The sequence below is a fragment of the Alternaria metachromatica genome (genome assembly GCF_023757995.1).
Source record: "Alternaria metachromatica strain BMP 0045 chromosome Unknown scaffold_5, whole genome shotgun sequence".
Lineage (NCBI taxonomy): Eukaryota > Fungi > Ascomycota > Dothideomycetes > Pleosporales > Pleosporaceae > Alternaria > Alternaria metachromatica.
Window position 1 is genome coordinate 1,164,735 of NW_026055496.1, and position 16,103 is coordinate 1,180,837.

General features: G+C 54.9%; 5 protein-coding genes across 5 annotated transcripts; 3 read left to right on the forward strand and 2 right to left on the reverse strand.

Moving 5' to 3' along the window:
* Positions 1 to 706: 706 nt before the first annotated feature.
* On the reverse strand, positions 707 to 3,171 carry J4E83_003335 (uncharacterized protein; the record flags this gene model as incomplete). Its single annotated transcript, XM_049330272.1, has 5 exons — positions 707 to 2,165; positions 2,212 to 2,708; positions 2,779 to 2,937; positions 2,988 to 3,099; positions 3,149 to 3,171. The coding sequence occupies 5 exons, from the start codon at positions 3,169 to 3,171 to the stop codon at positions 707 to 709; spliced, it is 2,250 nt and encodes a 749-aa protein (XP_049190768.1).
* Positions 3,172 to 3,884: 713 nt separating this feature from the next.
* Positions 3,885 to 4,341, reverse strand: SOH1 (suppressor of hpr1; the record flags this gene model as incomplete). Its single annotated transcript, XM_049330273.1, has 3 exons — positions 3,885 to 4,023; positions 4,074 to 4,207; positions 4,273 to 4,341. The coding sequence occupies 3 exons, from the start codon at positions 4,339 to 4,341 to the stop codon at positions 3,885 to 3,887; spliced, it is 342 nt and encodes a 113-aa protein (XP_049190769.1).
* A 1,134-nt stretch (positions 4,342 to 5,475) lies between these two features.
* Positions 5,476 to 7,246, forward strand: J4E83_003337 (uncharacterized protein; the record flags this gene model as incomplete). The annotated part of the gene is made up of 3 exons (XM_049330274.1): positions 5,476 to 5,500; positions 5,589 to 5,848; positions 6,020 to 7,246. 3 exons carry the CDS (start codon positions 5,476 to 5,478, stop codon positions 7,244 to 7,246), a joined length of 1,512 nt encoding a protein of 503 aa, XP_049190770.1.
* A 1,305-nt stretch (positions 7,247 to 8,551) lies between these two features.
* J4E83_003338 (uncharacterized protein) lies at positions 8,552 to 9,580 on the forward strand (the record flags this gene model as incomplete). Its single annotated transcript, XM_049330275.1, has 2 exons — positions 8,552 to 8,815; positions 8,900 to 9,580. The coding sequence occupies 2 exons, from the start codon at positions 8,552 to 8,554 to the stop codon at positions 9,578 to 9,580; spliced, it is 945 nt and encodes a 314-aa protein (XP_049190771.1).
* Positions 9,581 to 11,814: 2,234 nt separating this feature from the next.
* Positions 11,815 to 16,012, forward strand: J4E83_003339 (uncharacterized protein; the record flags this gene model as incomplete). Its single annotated transcript, XM_049330276.1, has 7 exons — positions 11,815 to 11,883; positions 11,933 to 11,956; positions 12,004 to 12,520; positions 12,567 to 12,968; positions 13,343 to 14,143; positions 14,193 to 14,503; positions 14,552 to 16,012. The coding sequence occupies 7 exons, from the start codon at positions 11,815 to 11,817 to the stop codon at positions 16,010 to 16,012; spliced, it is 3,585 nt and encodes a 1,194-aa protein (XP_049190772.1).
* Positions 16,013 to 16,103: the final 91 nt, after the last annotated feature.

The following is a 16,103-nucleotide window of genomic DNA, read 5'->3' on the forward strand; positions in this document are numbered from 1 at the left end:
TTTGGAGAGGTTGAAAGTGTTGGTTGTGTAGTTGAAAGAGTGGTGTCGTTCTGTTACTTTGATCGTTTGCTGGTGGGAGAGGAAGCAGGTGGAGGGGCAGAAGCGGGGCACGCCTTTTATGTCCCTGACTTCCAAGGTTCGGTGACATACCATTTCCGGAAGGGTAAGATGCGACACCGATAGCCGCACTTACCAATAGATCATGCGCTACGGGTCGGGCTCTTTTCCAAGTTCGCTATTTAGGCGGGGCCGGCACGTTACTTGGCGAATCATGGGTAGAAAGCGCTGTAGGTAGTGACTGTGGTGGCGACTCGAGCGGTTGGATGAGGTATTGGCGCAGCACGTAACCTCGTTTGAGCAAGTTACGTGGGGAGCTAGTGTGAGCTTGCCGGGTGGGGCGTGAGCGGGCGCGTGAGCCACCGGATGCGAGCACGCTGTAGACACCCAGGGATGTATGATGTGACGTAGGAGGGTCATGAAGCAGAGGAATGTCGTTGCGCTGTTGTTGCTTTTGTAAAAGAGCTCTTGTCCCGACGCGGATGCTGAGTTCAGTCTTCGGTTCACCGGAGATCTGCAATGATGGGATAGCCGTACTGTGAGGATCCAACGTAAGCAGCCAGCAAGATCAGTGGTGACTGAAGCTCTTACACGGCCTTCAGGTCTGCCTACACGGGTGTAATAGACAGACTGAGACCTTTGTTGATGTTCAGATCACCCCTCTTTTCCCCATGTTGGCAAGATCGATCACTTCCTCTTCTACTTCGCTCTCAGCAGCATGCTTCCCTTTGGTGTTCTTGCTGTTCTTCGTTCCACCTTTGCTGTTAGAGTTCCCTTTCTTCCCGTCTTTGATGCTACCCTCATCATCCGTATCGTCTCCGAATAAAAAGCCTTTGCCCTTCATACGTCTCTTCTCGTCAGATGAGAAGGTGGAGTGGGCGGCGCCAGAAGCAAAGTTGGAAGATGCTGAATCTTCACCAAGCATCCAAGAGAAATTGGAGGATGTAAGATGTGGCCGCGACGGTGGGGAGAGGGTCGAAGCAAGCTTGGATGGAGGTGATAATGTACGCGCGGGTGGTGAGGTCGGACGGGAAACGACAGGAGAAGGGTTCTTAGAAGCTGTTGTGGACGGGGTATTCGACGGAGACGTCGTGCTCAAAGAGATGGGTGGTACGACTGTTGTTTGTTTCGGCGACACCGGGGATTGAGGAGGCGGAGAAGATAAGCTGATCGCAGCCTGTGCAGTGGAGGCCTGTTCTGTTGCTTCGTCGATAGGAAGCGGTATGGAAGAGTCTTCAAGATAAACTTGCACGAATTGCACTTTCGCGATGGCAAGGCTGAGTGCCTCCATAGCTTTTTTTCCTTTCTCATCGCCTTCTCTCCCCTTTTGTGCTTCGTCACGCTCTCTGTGGTACTCCCAGAGGTCACCGACGGCGACCTCTAACATTTTAGCGAGACTCTTATTCCTGCGATCCAGCTCTTCCATCTTCTTGAATGTGTTCACCGAGTGTACCCTTTCGAGACTTGGTCGTCCATTGGCACCAGAGGTGCCTAGTTGGCCAGGCTTCCGGAACTCCCTCCCTCCAGAACGCGGTGTCGACTGGCCAGAGGTTGCTCCTGACTGATAAGCCTCAACGTTCTTCCTTACTTCGCCCACTGCATCTCGCAGAGCCTTCCCCACACCCCACTGCGATCCGCGATCCAGTACATTCTTCGCCGCACCCTGTATCAAGGCCTCGAAACCAGCGCCCTGTTGTGTCACAAAGCTTCTTGGCGATCCGATGCTCTGTCGCGTTCGGCTCGAGACGAATGACGGAGATGGCGACGGTTCGCGGACAGGTGGTTTTGATACAGGCTCGATAATGGGCGCTTGCTTCCCATATCGTGTGATAATCTCTGCCCCGCCGAGTGGAGTAAGGTGATCACGGAGATATAGCGCGTCTTTGATGAATGTGTACGGCGGTGCAGCGGGTTCAGGGTATCGCAAAAGGAGTGCAAAGGCTTCATTCGTATCAGCTGCCATCAACTCCCACCGTATGCGCAGCAGCATGGCTAATGAGATCATATCGACAAGCTCTAGCGTGGAGTCTATGGCGAACAGGGCGTCCCACACGTCGAAGACGGCGTCGAGTGAGAATTCTCGTCCGAAGAGAAGGCGTATCCAGCGCCTAGGCATATTAGAGAGGCGTGGCTCGAGTACGCACAGTGACTTACAGGAGGAAAATCTGGGGCACAATCTCAAGCTTGACAAGATGGGTATAGAGTTCTGGGTCCACCTTTGGGAGATTGCCCTCAAAGATCCTGGAACTTCGCGCAAGCATTGGTGTGTCTTTGGTTATAGATCCAGTCTCGGCCGGCGCGTAGAAAGACTTGGCTGTCTGCATGATGATGGAGAAGAGCATATGCGTGTCGTGCTCAATGTACCCAGAGTCGAGCATCTCGGCCAGAGTGTGGTCCATTGCGCCAGTCTGCTGGCCGGCCACGTCTATGGCATCTCTTTCCACGACCCACAGCAGTGGCGCAAGTATCTCGTGCATGCCTTGGCGATATCCTATGTCAGGGTGCATCTTGCACCACACGAACAGTATGTCCAACATCATGGTCTGCGTCGCGGGCTGGCGGAAGTATACATTGTCGGGCATACATCGTTCGATATCCTGGAATATCTCGGCGCGAAGTTCTTCGTCGGCGCGGAGGGCTACCCATGGTGACTTTTAACGCTTAGTACTTGTCAATAAGCGACATGTCTCGGTGGCGGCGGCCGGTCGTGGGTGCACACACCTCTGATAGTTCGCTCAATGGGTCTACGGAAGACTCGAATTCGTCGGGATTATGTATGGCACGGAGGTAGTGCGATCGCAGGGACTCGTATGTCTTGCGCGCATGGCTGAGATGGGTAGGCCATGACGAGCGGTCGAGCGTCTTGAAGACAAGGAATATCTGACCTTACTGTGAGCGATGGAGGGGAAGAGGGGTAGGTCGGACCGCACCTTCCAGCAGACGGAGCGGAGTCCTGCGGTGATCTGGGGTTCCTTGTGCGCAGATACGTGGATCTTAAGGTCAGTCAGAGAGTGGAAGTCGTCGAGCTGCCGCCAGTGCTTTCTATGCGATGTCAGAATTGGGACCATGGGCAAGGACAGGCATGACGCACTCAGCTTCAGATACGGAGCGCATGGTGGAATATTACAAAGAGGGGTGTGAGTACTGTGTCGGCAACCCAAGCACCCTGTTGGTAGCTCGGCGCCGTGATGCAATCGCGCGCGGCGGGGCAACTCGAGCCGACGACGTCACGTGGCACATGAAACATCACCTGGGCACTTCCAACGTTGGTCGCAACTATGGGAAACTCGGATGGAACGTCCCAAGCGCGTCAGCTAGGGTGCTGCTTGCAAACGCGTTGCTAGGTCGCGTCTATGGTCAGTGTCAGGGTCTGCTGCGAGTTTGGTCGGTTGCCAGAGGAAACAAGAATAGATCACGACGTCACAGTAAACCCATGATACGGATACGATAACGGTACAGTGTAGCATCGGACGATAGCGTCTAACACAGTCAATAGCTTCGTTCGTGGTAAGTTTCTAGATTTCTAAATGCATCGCACGCTACGTTCGCTAAGAACGGGATCGCAGGTGGATGAGAGAACGATTTAGTTTACGATGCAGCATCTTCGGCTGAATGCCAATGGCGGCGCGGGAAGTCGCATACGCCGTGTGGCGTAGACTATCCGTACGAGGGATGCAACAGGAACGAGAACGAGCTCTGGCCTATCGAACCAAACTTGGCTCGTTGTTCTCAGCTGCCTCCGGGGCTGGGAATGTCGGCATCGTCGGAGATCTTGGCAGTGACCAAGCGAACTCGCGATGATCGACAATGTTTTGGCTCGGCACGGCTCACTCTCTCTTCGCTGGGGGCACGGCGTTCCGCTGGCCCTCGATGACGAGCCTGTCCATGAGGCCTGGGGCTAGAATGTCCTGGCGGAAGCGCTCCTGCTGCAGCAATTCCAGTGCACGCAGCGTGGGGCCGGGGTGACTGCGCCGACGGGGTCAGTAAGCAGGCGGTGTGAGGGGCGGCGAACATACTGCAAGAATCTGGTGTACTTTGGGTCTTTGAAGTACTGCAGGTAGCCGAGGTATGCGACAAACTCGGGCTTGTCGAGCGTCTTTTGCTGGGCCAGGTAGTTGAGATAGACGGGATTGGCAAGGCACTGGACAAACTAGGCGCGTGTTAATGAAGGTCAAACAGGGGCTAATGACGACGCAGTATAGGGGAATTGCGGACCTCGAGCTCGAGCTCAAAGCGCGAGTAGCCTCCCACGCCCGGGACATGTTGCGCCGTCTCGTGAGCCATGGCTGGAGTCTCGGACGTTTGACAGCTGACGGTGCAGAGTCGCGATGGGAGCGGCGCTTGCAGGTCACGCTGAGGCTGAAGAAAAGCAGTTCAGGGTCTTCCCCGCAATTGCCAGGTTGCGTCGAGTCGGCAGCTAATCCAGTTGGGTGTATGAGGCGGGCTAAGGATCACGCACTTGCACAAACAGGTGCAAGGACGGCAGGGTTGATGAGCTTGTCGTCGACGATGGCGGTGGGATGTACGCAGTGATGGAGATAGTTGTTGGCGCTGGCTGCGGAGAGGCGGTGTTTTGGGATGCGTTGAGGCGGCCTCTACCAGACGTGTATCATGCTCTGCGCGCGCACTCTGCAGGCGGCCGACACAAACAGAGGGCGTCCAGCGCAGCCAAATGCAAAAGCGATGCACATCGAGGTCCAATGCCCCTGCGCTGCCGTGCACGTGCAGCTCGGGCCTTGACCCCACAGCGTAGCGGATTGGCACCCTGAGTTGCCGTCTAGACAGTCTTTTCCGGGCCAAAGTGGCTGCCCAGGAGCGTTCTGGGAAGCTCGTGATCGGGCGCTCGAATCACAGACAGACGGCGCCACGGAACCACGCACCCACGGTTTTGCGGTTGCGGTAAACACGAGGCCCAGCCCAGCGCCCTCTAAAAGCCTAGCTAGGCCGCGCTTGCTCTCGACGGCCTACTGCTCCCTCTGCTCCCGCCTCCTGCCTCCTGTGCATTAATCACTGCCATTGCCATTGCCATTGCCATCACCTGCTTTTGCTTTCCTCCCTCACCGTCACCACTCCACCCACGCCCAGCCCCCGCGCATTGCTGTCCTGTATTCCATAGGCGTTGCATAGACTACTAACGGGCCTCAAACACCAGCCCATCAAACACGCGCCCCGCCCGCCTGTCGCCTGCCCGCCAACGGGGCCCGTCTATCCTCAGCGCGAAACACAGCAGCATCGGTACCGCCAGTCTTAGCAAAAACCGCGCCCCTATTGCTGCTTCTGCCGTAGGCGAGGCGCGCAGGAACAGGATTGCCCGCCGTGCGTCACCAGCCAGCAGTTGCACAAAGCACGCCTGTCGTCTCCCGCGGCGCCAGTGTTTGATTGGGCCGCCCAGCAGGGTTGTGAGCAGCAGACGGCATCATGTTTGCAGAGCCGTCAATGCCAGGTAAGGCTGCTCCTGAATTTGCCTGTTTCACCGAGACTTGGGCTGTGACGAAATAGGACGCGCCGCTGATCATATTGCTTATCTACAGAAAGGCGACCCTCGCCAGGCCTGCAGCTCAACCTCTCCTCCAACAACCCCTTCCGCCGCGCTGCCTCTCCCGGTTTCCCCTCGCCCGCCAGTGCCAACCGCTCGAGCTCGGGCAGCAGACCAATGTCGCGCAATCCCTTTATATCTACCTTCGAGGCCGAGTTTAACAAGGAGGCATCCAGAGACCTCGTTGACATGTCGGCCACCATGAAGGACTCTCCCAAGAAATCAAACTTTGGCTTTGCCGCCGAAGAGCTCTTTGTACGTTCCTCCCCCTTGCAGGCCAATCGCCCGTGCCGTGACGGCTGCCAGCGCCGTCACGTCGTGCAAGCCGCGCACGCTGCACGCTGTAGCAAAATGCGGTGCAGTCTCTAGCTACACCACCGCCATTGAGCCATCAACATGGACCGCTTCAGGCGCTTTGTGATGCAGTTTGCTGACTATCCTGCCCTTGCCCAGGCCAACCTCACGATCGACGACACCGATAAGAAGCGAGCTCCCCCGCCACGACCTGCCCCTGCTCGCAGCGGCACCGATCCCCGTGCAGGCCACCGTCCCTCGCGCTCCGAAGAGGAGAGACAGCGCATGCGGGAAGCTTCTCGCGGAGGCTCTCGACCACGTGGACCTCCCAGCTCGTCGCGCCCTCCCCAGCTCAACAGCCCTGAACGCCGCGAGAACCGCCGTCCCCGACGCAACTCCGAATCCTCCATCATCGACCGAGGCTCGCTCGACCCGCGTGAAGAGCGCAGGCGCAGGGAGCGCCGCAAGGAACGCGAAGAGCGTGCTAGAGACGGCAAGGACAGCAAATCTGGCGGCAAGAAGGTCCGCAGGCCGCAGGGTCTTGATCTCATTGACAAACTCGATGTGACTGGCATCTACGGACCTAGCATGATCCACCACGATGGACCGTACGACGCTGTGCAACCCCACCGCAACCGTAAGAAGGACCAGCGCGCACCCATGCATGCTTTCCCCGTCGGTTCAGCCAACAACACTCTGGGTGGTTCTGGACCTCTGAACACAAAGATCGATCTGGACAGGATCCATGGCAGGGGTGCCGAGGGCTTCACCGACTTTGCCGGTGCCGAGACCGAGTGGAAGAAGCCAGCCCCAGTGGCCGCAGAGTTCAGCGCAAAAGGCCGAGAAGACATTGTACACGGCGAGCAGACCCATGGCCTTGGAACATCCACCTTCCTCGAGGGTGCCCCGGCTTCCCGCAAAGCGATCCAAGAGGAGTCCGATGCTCAGAGGCAGAAGCAACTAGCGGATAACGGTCTCGGTCGCAAGAAGTCCATCGCCCAGCGATTCCGCGGTATCTCTCAGCCCCGTCGTTACGGTGACGGCCCACGCATTACTTCGCCCGAGGCACGTTACGGAGCTGCCACCAGCCCAAGCGGCCCTTACAGCGCCGGAGCCATCTCGCAGACCAAGGCCGCAGAGCAGAACCCATTTTTCAGCGACGACTACGACAAGGCCTACGACGCCAAGGGCGCAGCCATCAAGACCAACGAGGGCGGAGCTTCACCACCTCGGGGCGCTGCGCTGCAACGATCCATCACCACCGACAGCGTAGGATCTCCCACAGGCGAGGCCAAGCCCAGCGGCGGGTTCCTCAACCGCGTCAAGTCTCTCAAGGGCGGACGTCGACGTCCCGCTTGAGTATTCCCAGGCATGGTTGAAACGATTCGACCACTTCACTCATCTTCCCTCTGAGCGGCTCAAGTCCATCTCGAAGGACACCAAAGACACGATGTATATCGCCCACGGCGACGACTGCAGCCAGCTTATTTCTCCTATCGTCACACACCTCCCTTCGGGTCATACACTTTCCTTCCGTCTGGCGCTGGAGTCGTTGGGGCTTGAAAGCACGAGGTCTGGATACCACTCATGTGTAACAGAACTCAGGCACGCTTCAACAAGATAAAGAAGGCTCTCCCTTCTTCAAACCACCAGCTTCAATTTTTTCAATCGAGTCACTTTTTCCTTTCAATGCGCAGAAATTGGGCTACTTGCATAGCTCTTATAACACATCAAGTTTGCGATAGTTTGGGGATGCGAGGCGTAGAATCTGTAGCTAGGAATCAAAATTTGCAAACATCAAGATACCATACCGTTGGAACTCTACACATGTGATGCCGTTTATTTGCCTCCGTTGATCGCCATCTAGACCCGCTCGATGTTCAGGGGCATCCGATTGTTCCTGGCACCCGCTAGGATCGTCCTTGACGCGTTCCTGTCGCCCAAGAAACCCCACTCGAGCTTACTGCCCAATCCTTGAGGGGCGGACCATGACGCCGCAGCTGCGTTGCCCCTGGCACATGACCTGAGAATCTATCGCCGACATCAATGCTCTCAGCCGCACGCCACGACGCCAGCACTAAGATCGGCGGCGCGGAAGTTTGGATCGCAAGCCACCACCGTATTTCTCCAGTAAGATCTTCGATGCCACGTTTCGGCGAGATATTTGCCTAGTGTCGGCTAGGCGATTGGGTGGTGCGTTGCTGTGGAAGAGGTTAGCTGCGATACGTACCTGCGGGCTGATAGGCGTTGATTGATGCCTCAGGATTGGGTTGAGCATGCAGTGCATACATAGGCTCAGGATTTTGTAGAGCTAGTACATGACGTGAATGCATCACTTGGTTATTTGGTACGTGAAGAAGGATGGAAGTGCAGGCGCTGCTCTTCTTTGATCAAGGCCTGGCGCGCCGAGACAGCGATGGGTTTAGTATCAGGCAATGTCGAAGAGATTCCTACATGCGCGTGGTTCTGGTAGCCACATCGTTATTGTTGTGTGTCCATTTCTGTCCGAGTTGAATGAACAGTATAATTGTACGTTTTCAACAAAGGTTGCACCTTCCTCCATTCCATCTCGCGCTAGCGCTTCTCTTTCCGGATGCGGTTCCGACAAGCCTGTACCATTACACTCACAGTACCGTGCCTCACCATCGTACACCAGATAGCGATATGGCTGCCGCTCAACTAGCTCTTGATAGGTTGAGTATATCAGCAAGACCCGCAGAGCCGTTGCTCGCATCCCAGTTGATTGGCGACCAAGACCTTGATGAGCTGCTCGAGAGCGTGTGCAATGTTAATCTTCAGCACCAAAATGGCGTTGGAGCGAACGTACTACAAACTGGAGTCAAAAGCTTGGACGATGCTTTCGGTGGTGGCATACAGAGCGGAAGAGTTGTTGGAGTCAGTGGAGAAGCTGGGGCGGGTGGGAGTGAGGTGAGTATCCTAACTGTGGATGTCAAGCGACAACATATTGCCAAGAAGTCCGAAGAAGAACGGGCTATAGTTTAACACTTTTAGATCTGCTGTACTCTACTTGCGAGCTCTCTCCTTCAATACGAAAACTCGACGGCTGCTGTAGTTGACACCACTGGCAACTTCGATGTACTACGACTTTACACCATGATCGTCGCTCAATTGTCACGACGACCAGATATCCTTACGTCACTACGTTCTTCACTAAACCAGGGGCCTGAAACCGCGACTGAGGATCTAGCAGCAAAGATACTTGACCGTGTCAAGATTATGCGTGTTTTCGATTTCGTGGGTGTGAGAGAAGCCATTGGTGAGATCCGGGATGGGATCGAAAAGAAGAAGGATGTTGAACGAGCTTCAAGTACTGAAGAGAAGAAAGCGACTTTAGCCATTGAGGAGACTGCGCAGGAGGAGCCGTCCGTCGAAAAGGTGCGAGTGAAGCGGACTTATGTTGCAGACAGCGAAGACGAAGAAGACGACGAAGAGATGTTATTCGATTCAGATGTTCCCGATACAGTAGCGCAGCCTGTACAGAACCCAGAGCCAATCCAGATTGAGTCTCCAGAAGACACAAATGCAGAGATTGTACCGGGACCCACCAAGACCGTGGTGATCGACAACCTTGCTCAAGTCCTCAACCCTTTGTTGAAGAAAGACTATATACAAGGTATCTACCATCAAACCCCAGATCCAGCATTGACTGACCACTCCCAGCAAACGCAGTAGCATCCACCTTCCTCACAACGCTCTCAAACCTCACACAAGCCTACGCACTCCACACTTTTCTCGTAAACCCAGCTCTTCCTCCACGCGCTTCTTCACCTAAACGCCCTGTACTACAAAATCAGTTAGGCCTTCTACCTCCACAACAGCGGCGAGAGCTCCCACTTCCACCTTCCATCTTTGCGAGTAACGATGTTGTACCGAATTTGGTGCATTTACTAGGACGGTACATGGATATGGAGGTGTTGGTGAGTCGGCTACCAAAACGGAAGATGGACGCGAAAGTGTACTACAGTGATCCTGGCGGGAAAGGGACAAAGCGAGGTGTCGAGATGGTGAGCGTGCTGGAGGTAGTGAGTGATCGGTGGGGAGGTAGGAGTGGTGCATGGGGTACGTTTCGTGAGAGCAAAGATGGTATCAAAGATATTTGAAGTGTGTTCAATATCAAAATCTGAATCTAGGATGCTAATGCAGAGGCTTCTAGGGAGAAGTGGTCGTCGCCAGTATTTCTTACCCATCCCTTCAGTGCTTTGCGTATGTCATCTTTGACTTTGATTCTCTCTTCCAGCCCTTCAGACTTTTTCAGGTCCGCATACGTCTTCATGCGAAGCGCATCACTAGCCGCCACCGCTCCACCCAATAATCCTGCTAAACGAAGAGCTTCCATCCATAATCCTTTCCGACATATCCTACTTGCTCCCCGGGGGTCTAGTTGCTTCCGACCCTGCAGCACACCGCCGATCAAAGTCTCCTGCCAGCCTGGCGTCCACACAGCGGAGAGATTACTCGGCACGGCTTTCTCGGCAGTAGACGGTGCGCGGCGCGACCACGTGAACTCGCGGGTTGTTGGAAGGATATTGAACGTTTGGAAACGATAGCCGCCCTTCCACTCCGTGGAATGCTTTGGGTCGAGACTCTTGAGACGACCTGAGGAGGAGAAGGCCCGCTCGCATGCTTGTGGTACATATTGGGAGTCTGGTAGAACCAGAGTCTCCAAGTAAGCATTCCGAGGACTGATTAGTAGAGATGATGTAGATGACAGCAAGGAGGTAGCTTGTTTGACTGCCAGTTTGTCGGTGCAAGATTTGCTCAGCGTAGGCGGGGCATCAGGTCGCGAAGGCTTTGCGCGGACAATGCCTAGAAGAGAGAAGTTCGACCGACCTCGAAGAGCCAGAGTGTCTACTTGGTCAACTGCATCAGATGCGGTAGATAGAGTTGGTGGTGCACTAGTCCACGGCGTTGCATCTTCCTGCGCAGCCATGGTGAGCTCCATACTGGCATCTCCACAGGGAGCTTCAGAGCAATACATGTGAATGGACACATCTTCTCGGATAGTGAATGGCTGGCCTAGGCTTTCGGAATGTTCATCAGGCGACAGCCGTCGAAGGAAGTCGGATGTTGGATAAGGCGGCGTCGAGATGAGAATGCATTCATCTAGAAGGTAGCGGTTGAAGGCTCGGAGCGCTATGACTTCGGCGTGCCAGTCGTGGAGGATGTTGCCGTGCGCGAGGGGTAATTTGTTGGAGGGGAGACATTTCATGCCAGTTCTAAGAGAGGTTCAGCTGGTGTCATGCCTTATTCACAGGTCGTATCGTAGTATGTTCGAGCATGCTAAGTTCAGAGCAATCCAGAAGCCTCGCTTCCTCAGTGGGGCGTTTTGCTCCTGCTGTCTGAAGTGTATGCGTGGTGTCACACCCGGTAAATCACTGGACTACACGATACCCGTTGAAGAGACAGTCTTCGGAGGTCGGCTGATGGAAATGGCTCACCCTAACGATACGCATGATAGAGCGCCACCTTGACTAGGTCATGAGCATAAGCAAGCATAGCTCCTTCCGGAAGCAAGTGAGCGATTACCTTTAGATAAGACGATTCCGGCGAGGGGTACCCATTCCCTTGCGCCATCGTGGCGGGGTCTCGGCTTCCGCTTTTCAGGTAGCTGAGCAAAGGCCCGGAGCACGCAGTCTGCGATGGCATCTGCGTCGGCGTCTGCAGCCATGGCAGCGAAGCGAGGTGGTGGGTGAAGGAGCGAGGGCGCAGCTGGGGCTCGGAGCATCCGGGGAGCCAGGCACGTCAGGGTCCATTGTTACCTTCGCAGTCGCAGAGCATCGCTCCTGCTACTCAGTCACAAAGAACCCTGTCACACGCTCAGCGCGAGTGAGACCCAGACTCCTTCACCTCCCCGTATCGCCTTGTTCCTCCTCTTCTCTTCTCAACATGCAAGCGTTTGGTGAGCAATGGCCGTGCGCCGCACCGTCGCATTCGCGACTCAGACACTCACAATCACAGTACCCAAGAACCGACGAGTAAGACTGAGCCAGCACCTCAAAGTTACACGGGCTGACATTTGCGCAGCCAAAATTTGATCTACACCTACGAGTGAGCTATCCATACACAGGCATACGATCACATTCTGACGACAGTAGATAATCGACCTCAACAACGTACCACTCGTTTCTGGCACCTCATTCATAAAATGGCACCTCTCCCACTCGACGGCCGCCGAGCACCGCGGTCGCACAGACAGCTGCCAAGTCAAAGACCATAAAGTCGCCTACAACTACGACATCACCCTCCCCGTCCGCCTCACCGTCGACAAGAATGGCATGCTGCAGGAGTGTTATGTGGAGTTGGAGGTCGTGCAAGAATACGGCCGAGGCTCAGGACGAGGCGAGCGCATCACGTTAGGAACTGTCAAGCTCAACCTGGCCGAGTACGTGGAGCAGAGCGAGATGGCGACCATCGCGGGCGAGGAACCAGGCGTCACGAGGAGGTACCTCATGCAAGACAGCAAGATCAACAGCACGCTCAAGGTCGGAATTTATATGAAGCAGACGGAGGGCGACAAGAACTTTGTCGCGCCGGCCTTGAAGACTGCGCAGGTCTTCAGTGGCATCGCTGGTATCATGGCGGGAGAGCAGGCCGAACTTGAGGATCATGGAGGTGGGAAACTCTGAACTATACACGGAGCTCGTGCTAACGCCCACAGCTGCGCCCTCCCTGACGAGCAAATCCCGCGAAGCCGGCGAGCTCCAAGACATGTACAGACGCACCCTCGCCGCATACTGGTCCGCACAACCCGGCGAGCTCAAGGCAGACGAATGCATCGAAGACATATTCGCTGGCGGAGACGGATGGGGCGACCGCGAGAAACCATACTCCCAGCAGCCACGAGCTCAGCCCTTGCGATTCGCAGCAGGCGATAGCAGCAGCTCTGTGAGTGAGAGCGAACACGGTCACATGCGCGGCGGCAGCAGCGCTCATCGCAAGTCGCATGAGACGCTGCGCCCTGGAGATATGAAATCGAATCACTCGCCTAACGTGCGGGGCCGGGGAAGTTTGGAGCAGCAGGCATCGCAGATGAAGGCAGAGGCGGCTCGCAAGCGACATCGTCCACACCATGAGGTAGATGAGTTTGACCTGCGCGAAGATCTTTGCAGCTGGCGTCGTCCAACTTGAAGTTCAAAAGGTGCCACTGAATGCAAATTCCTACATTTAATATTGAACTCTGAAGTATTGCTCGCGGGCGTCGCACTATGACGCGCCTCACACGTGAAAGCGCGATGGCAGAATTAGGGCGGTCACGAAAGTTGGAGCACGCATCGCACTTTCCGAGCCCGTCGCTGCCATCCTCATTGCACTTTTTCCCCGCTTCGTCCTCCTTCATGCTTGCGCCCCGGACCTCGAGTGCATTTGTATGCCTCCGATGTGAAGCGCAAATTGCCCGACGGCGACTGCCCGCTTTTCCTCGCCCACCATCCCGAGCCAGGTTTTCTGCGTCTGCACGCCGCCGCGGTGATGCTGAAGACGAGCAACCACCGCCTCTGAAGATCACAAAACAAGTGACGCCGATCAATCGCTTGAGGAAGAGGAAGGGAGAAAAGATCCTACGAGAAACTTCGCAAGATCTGGGCGTCAAGCGATTGGGCGACGATGCCGATATCTTGGTCCTGAGGGAAGTCGGGGAACCAGCACAAAGAGAAGCCACCACAACCACCGAAGCCTCCGAAGATGCCGAAGTAATCGAAATCTCCGAACCTCTCGAGGTCCCAGACATTCTTGCCTCAATCGAAGAAGAAGGGAAAGCGCTCGCGCCCGAAGAAATATACAAGCAGATCGAGACCTTGCGACCGAACAACGATGGCGACCCCAATGAGCCGAATCACGTCAAGCAGACTACGTTTGTCAAGCTGAGAAAGAAGCTCATGAAAGGCTTCACGCAACAGCAATTGATAATCTTCTACTCGGTCGCAAAGAATATACGGCAAGAGAAGGTCAATCAGGGAGTGATCGACAGCATCAAACGGAAGGACCAACTAGGAAACGAGAAGCAACCTGTGGAGCGATCAGAATGGCAGCCAGGTACTACGCCGATAACTCAACGCCTGCCTGGCGTTGATCGTATTGTCAAGATCATGGGCTACCGCAAGAACGTCAGCAAGCAACTGCTTGTTGATCGCATAATGAGGGATGTTTGGAATCTCGTACTCTTGGAAGAAATCGAATCCCCCGGAGAGCTAGAGCTTTCTCTGCAACCGTGGCAGGTGATGCTGCTTAAGGCTGGTGGTACGTACTATAGCATCCTTAATCGTGGATCTCGCTAACATGCCTGCAGACAAAGACACCCTTTTTGACAAGATTCGACGGACCCGACGAGTGAGGCTCGACATGTACAAACCGGATAACGCCCTCCGCATCACATCCGATAAGACGACAGCAGAGTACGCTGCCAATGATATCGAGGAAGCCTTCCAACACACTGAATTGAAGCGGATGAACCTGAACAACTATTTACGCCAGCTAGCAAATGGTCCTGTTGCGTTGGATTCAAAGTCCAATCTGGTAACTTTGTTTTATACACAGAAAGACTTTGATGTCGTCTCGGCTCTGACTCGCACGAGTATTGAGGCAGTCGGCAAGTCTATGGTATGCACGATCTCTGTAAATCGTTCAAAACCGAGCTAATTCTTTTAGTTGGTAATCAGAGGCTTCGACGTGAGCTCCATAGAAGAGGCAAAAAGGACACTGGTCAGGTTTTTGCCTTTCAAGAATGCAGCTGAGCGTACCTTCGACACTCAGAAACTAGGAAGTGCCGAGAGTGCAGCGTTCTTGTCGCCGGTTCTTACCGAACACGATTCTTTCGAATACAAGTATCGCAAACGAGAGCTGGGACGTCTGTCAATGCCTATCATGCGGCTCACTGAGCCTGACACTGTCGAAGCTCAGGCTGCGAAACCCGCAAAAGCCCCCAAAACAACACTCCACGGTCTCGTGAACCGGACTCTAGGGACCATTCTGCGACCCGCTTCTGCTGTGCCATTGCCTAAACACGAGTTGAGCAATTGGATACCGAACCCAACATACGAGGTCTCCGCCGAATTTGGCCAGGCTCTATTCCCTCTCGAAGATGTGGACCCCAGCCGAGTAGTGGAAGCTGCTCTTTCTGATCCATCTAAGGCACCTTTTCTGTCAACATTCCCAGGGCTGAATAGTGTCTTCACATCGCCCAACTATTCTGTCGTTTCGCGCTTGCAAACACCATCTTTGCACTACGGATTCAGACCTGACCTGGAGCACGAGCCAGGACAAATATTGCCCAAACTCAGGATCCAAATGCGTACTGGTCGCAGTGGTGCCAGAGCCACTTTCCGCAAACTCGCACTGAGCTTCGATCATCGTATCCACGATGTTCTGCTCCCAGACAAGGCCGTAGATGTACGATTTCAACGCCGAGCAAACCTCAGCTTCAACAACAGGGACCACAATGACGAGAATGTACAGGCATGGGTTGATGCCGTAACAGACAACATTGAGAGCGGTGGCCGCCTCACTGCGCCACCTCTCCGCATCCAGATCCCCAAGTGGACCATACCCGGATTCCCAAGCGAAGAAAAGGGCCTGCGCACCGTCACGTATCACTTCTCTGGTATCCAGTTCCGGCAACCGGTGATTGGGGATCTATTCGGTGTAGCTGTTTCGTACAATACTGTACAGTCTGGCAAGCTCGGTGCCAAGGGCGCGGCGCTCACTGCGCATTACAGTGGCCATGGCGATACAGAGTTGCGCGACGAAAGTGCGATGAAAGCCTTTGTGGAGAGGTGTTTCAAGATAGCAGACTTGATCACTGATGCGAGTAAGCAGACACTTCCTCCGTCTCGCGTAGTCCGCCCACGCGATATGAACAGTGAACGGAAGGCGAAAAGAATGGGACGGTCGGGCGATCGAGCTCAGGCTGTGGATGAGCAGAGCATTGAGCCGTCGAACGATCTTGTCGAGCGCGTTGGGGAATATCCGGATGTGAAGGACGATGTTGAGGCGAAAGAGAACGCGGCAGCTGTTGAGGATGTGGTGGAAGAGCAGCCGGTTGACGGAAACACGGAGTCACGATCTGACGACTCGGTTACCGGAAGCGAAGACAACGTTCGCACTTTGTAGTCACCAAATTCAACTCTTCAAAGCAACTCATGTTCCTAATTTGTTAGCACTCATCTCATGGAGCGTCACGTCAAGAACATCACAGTGAGAT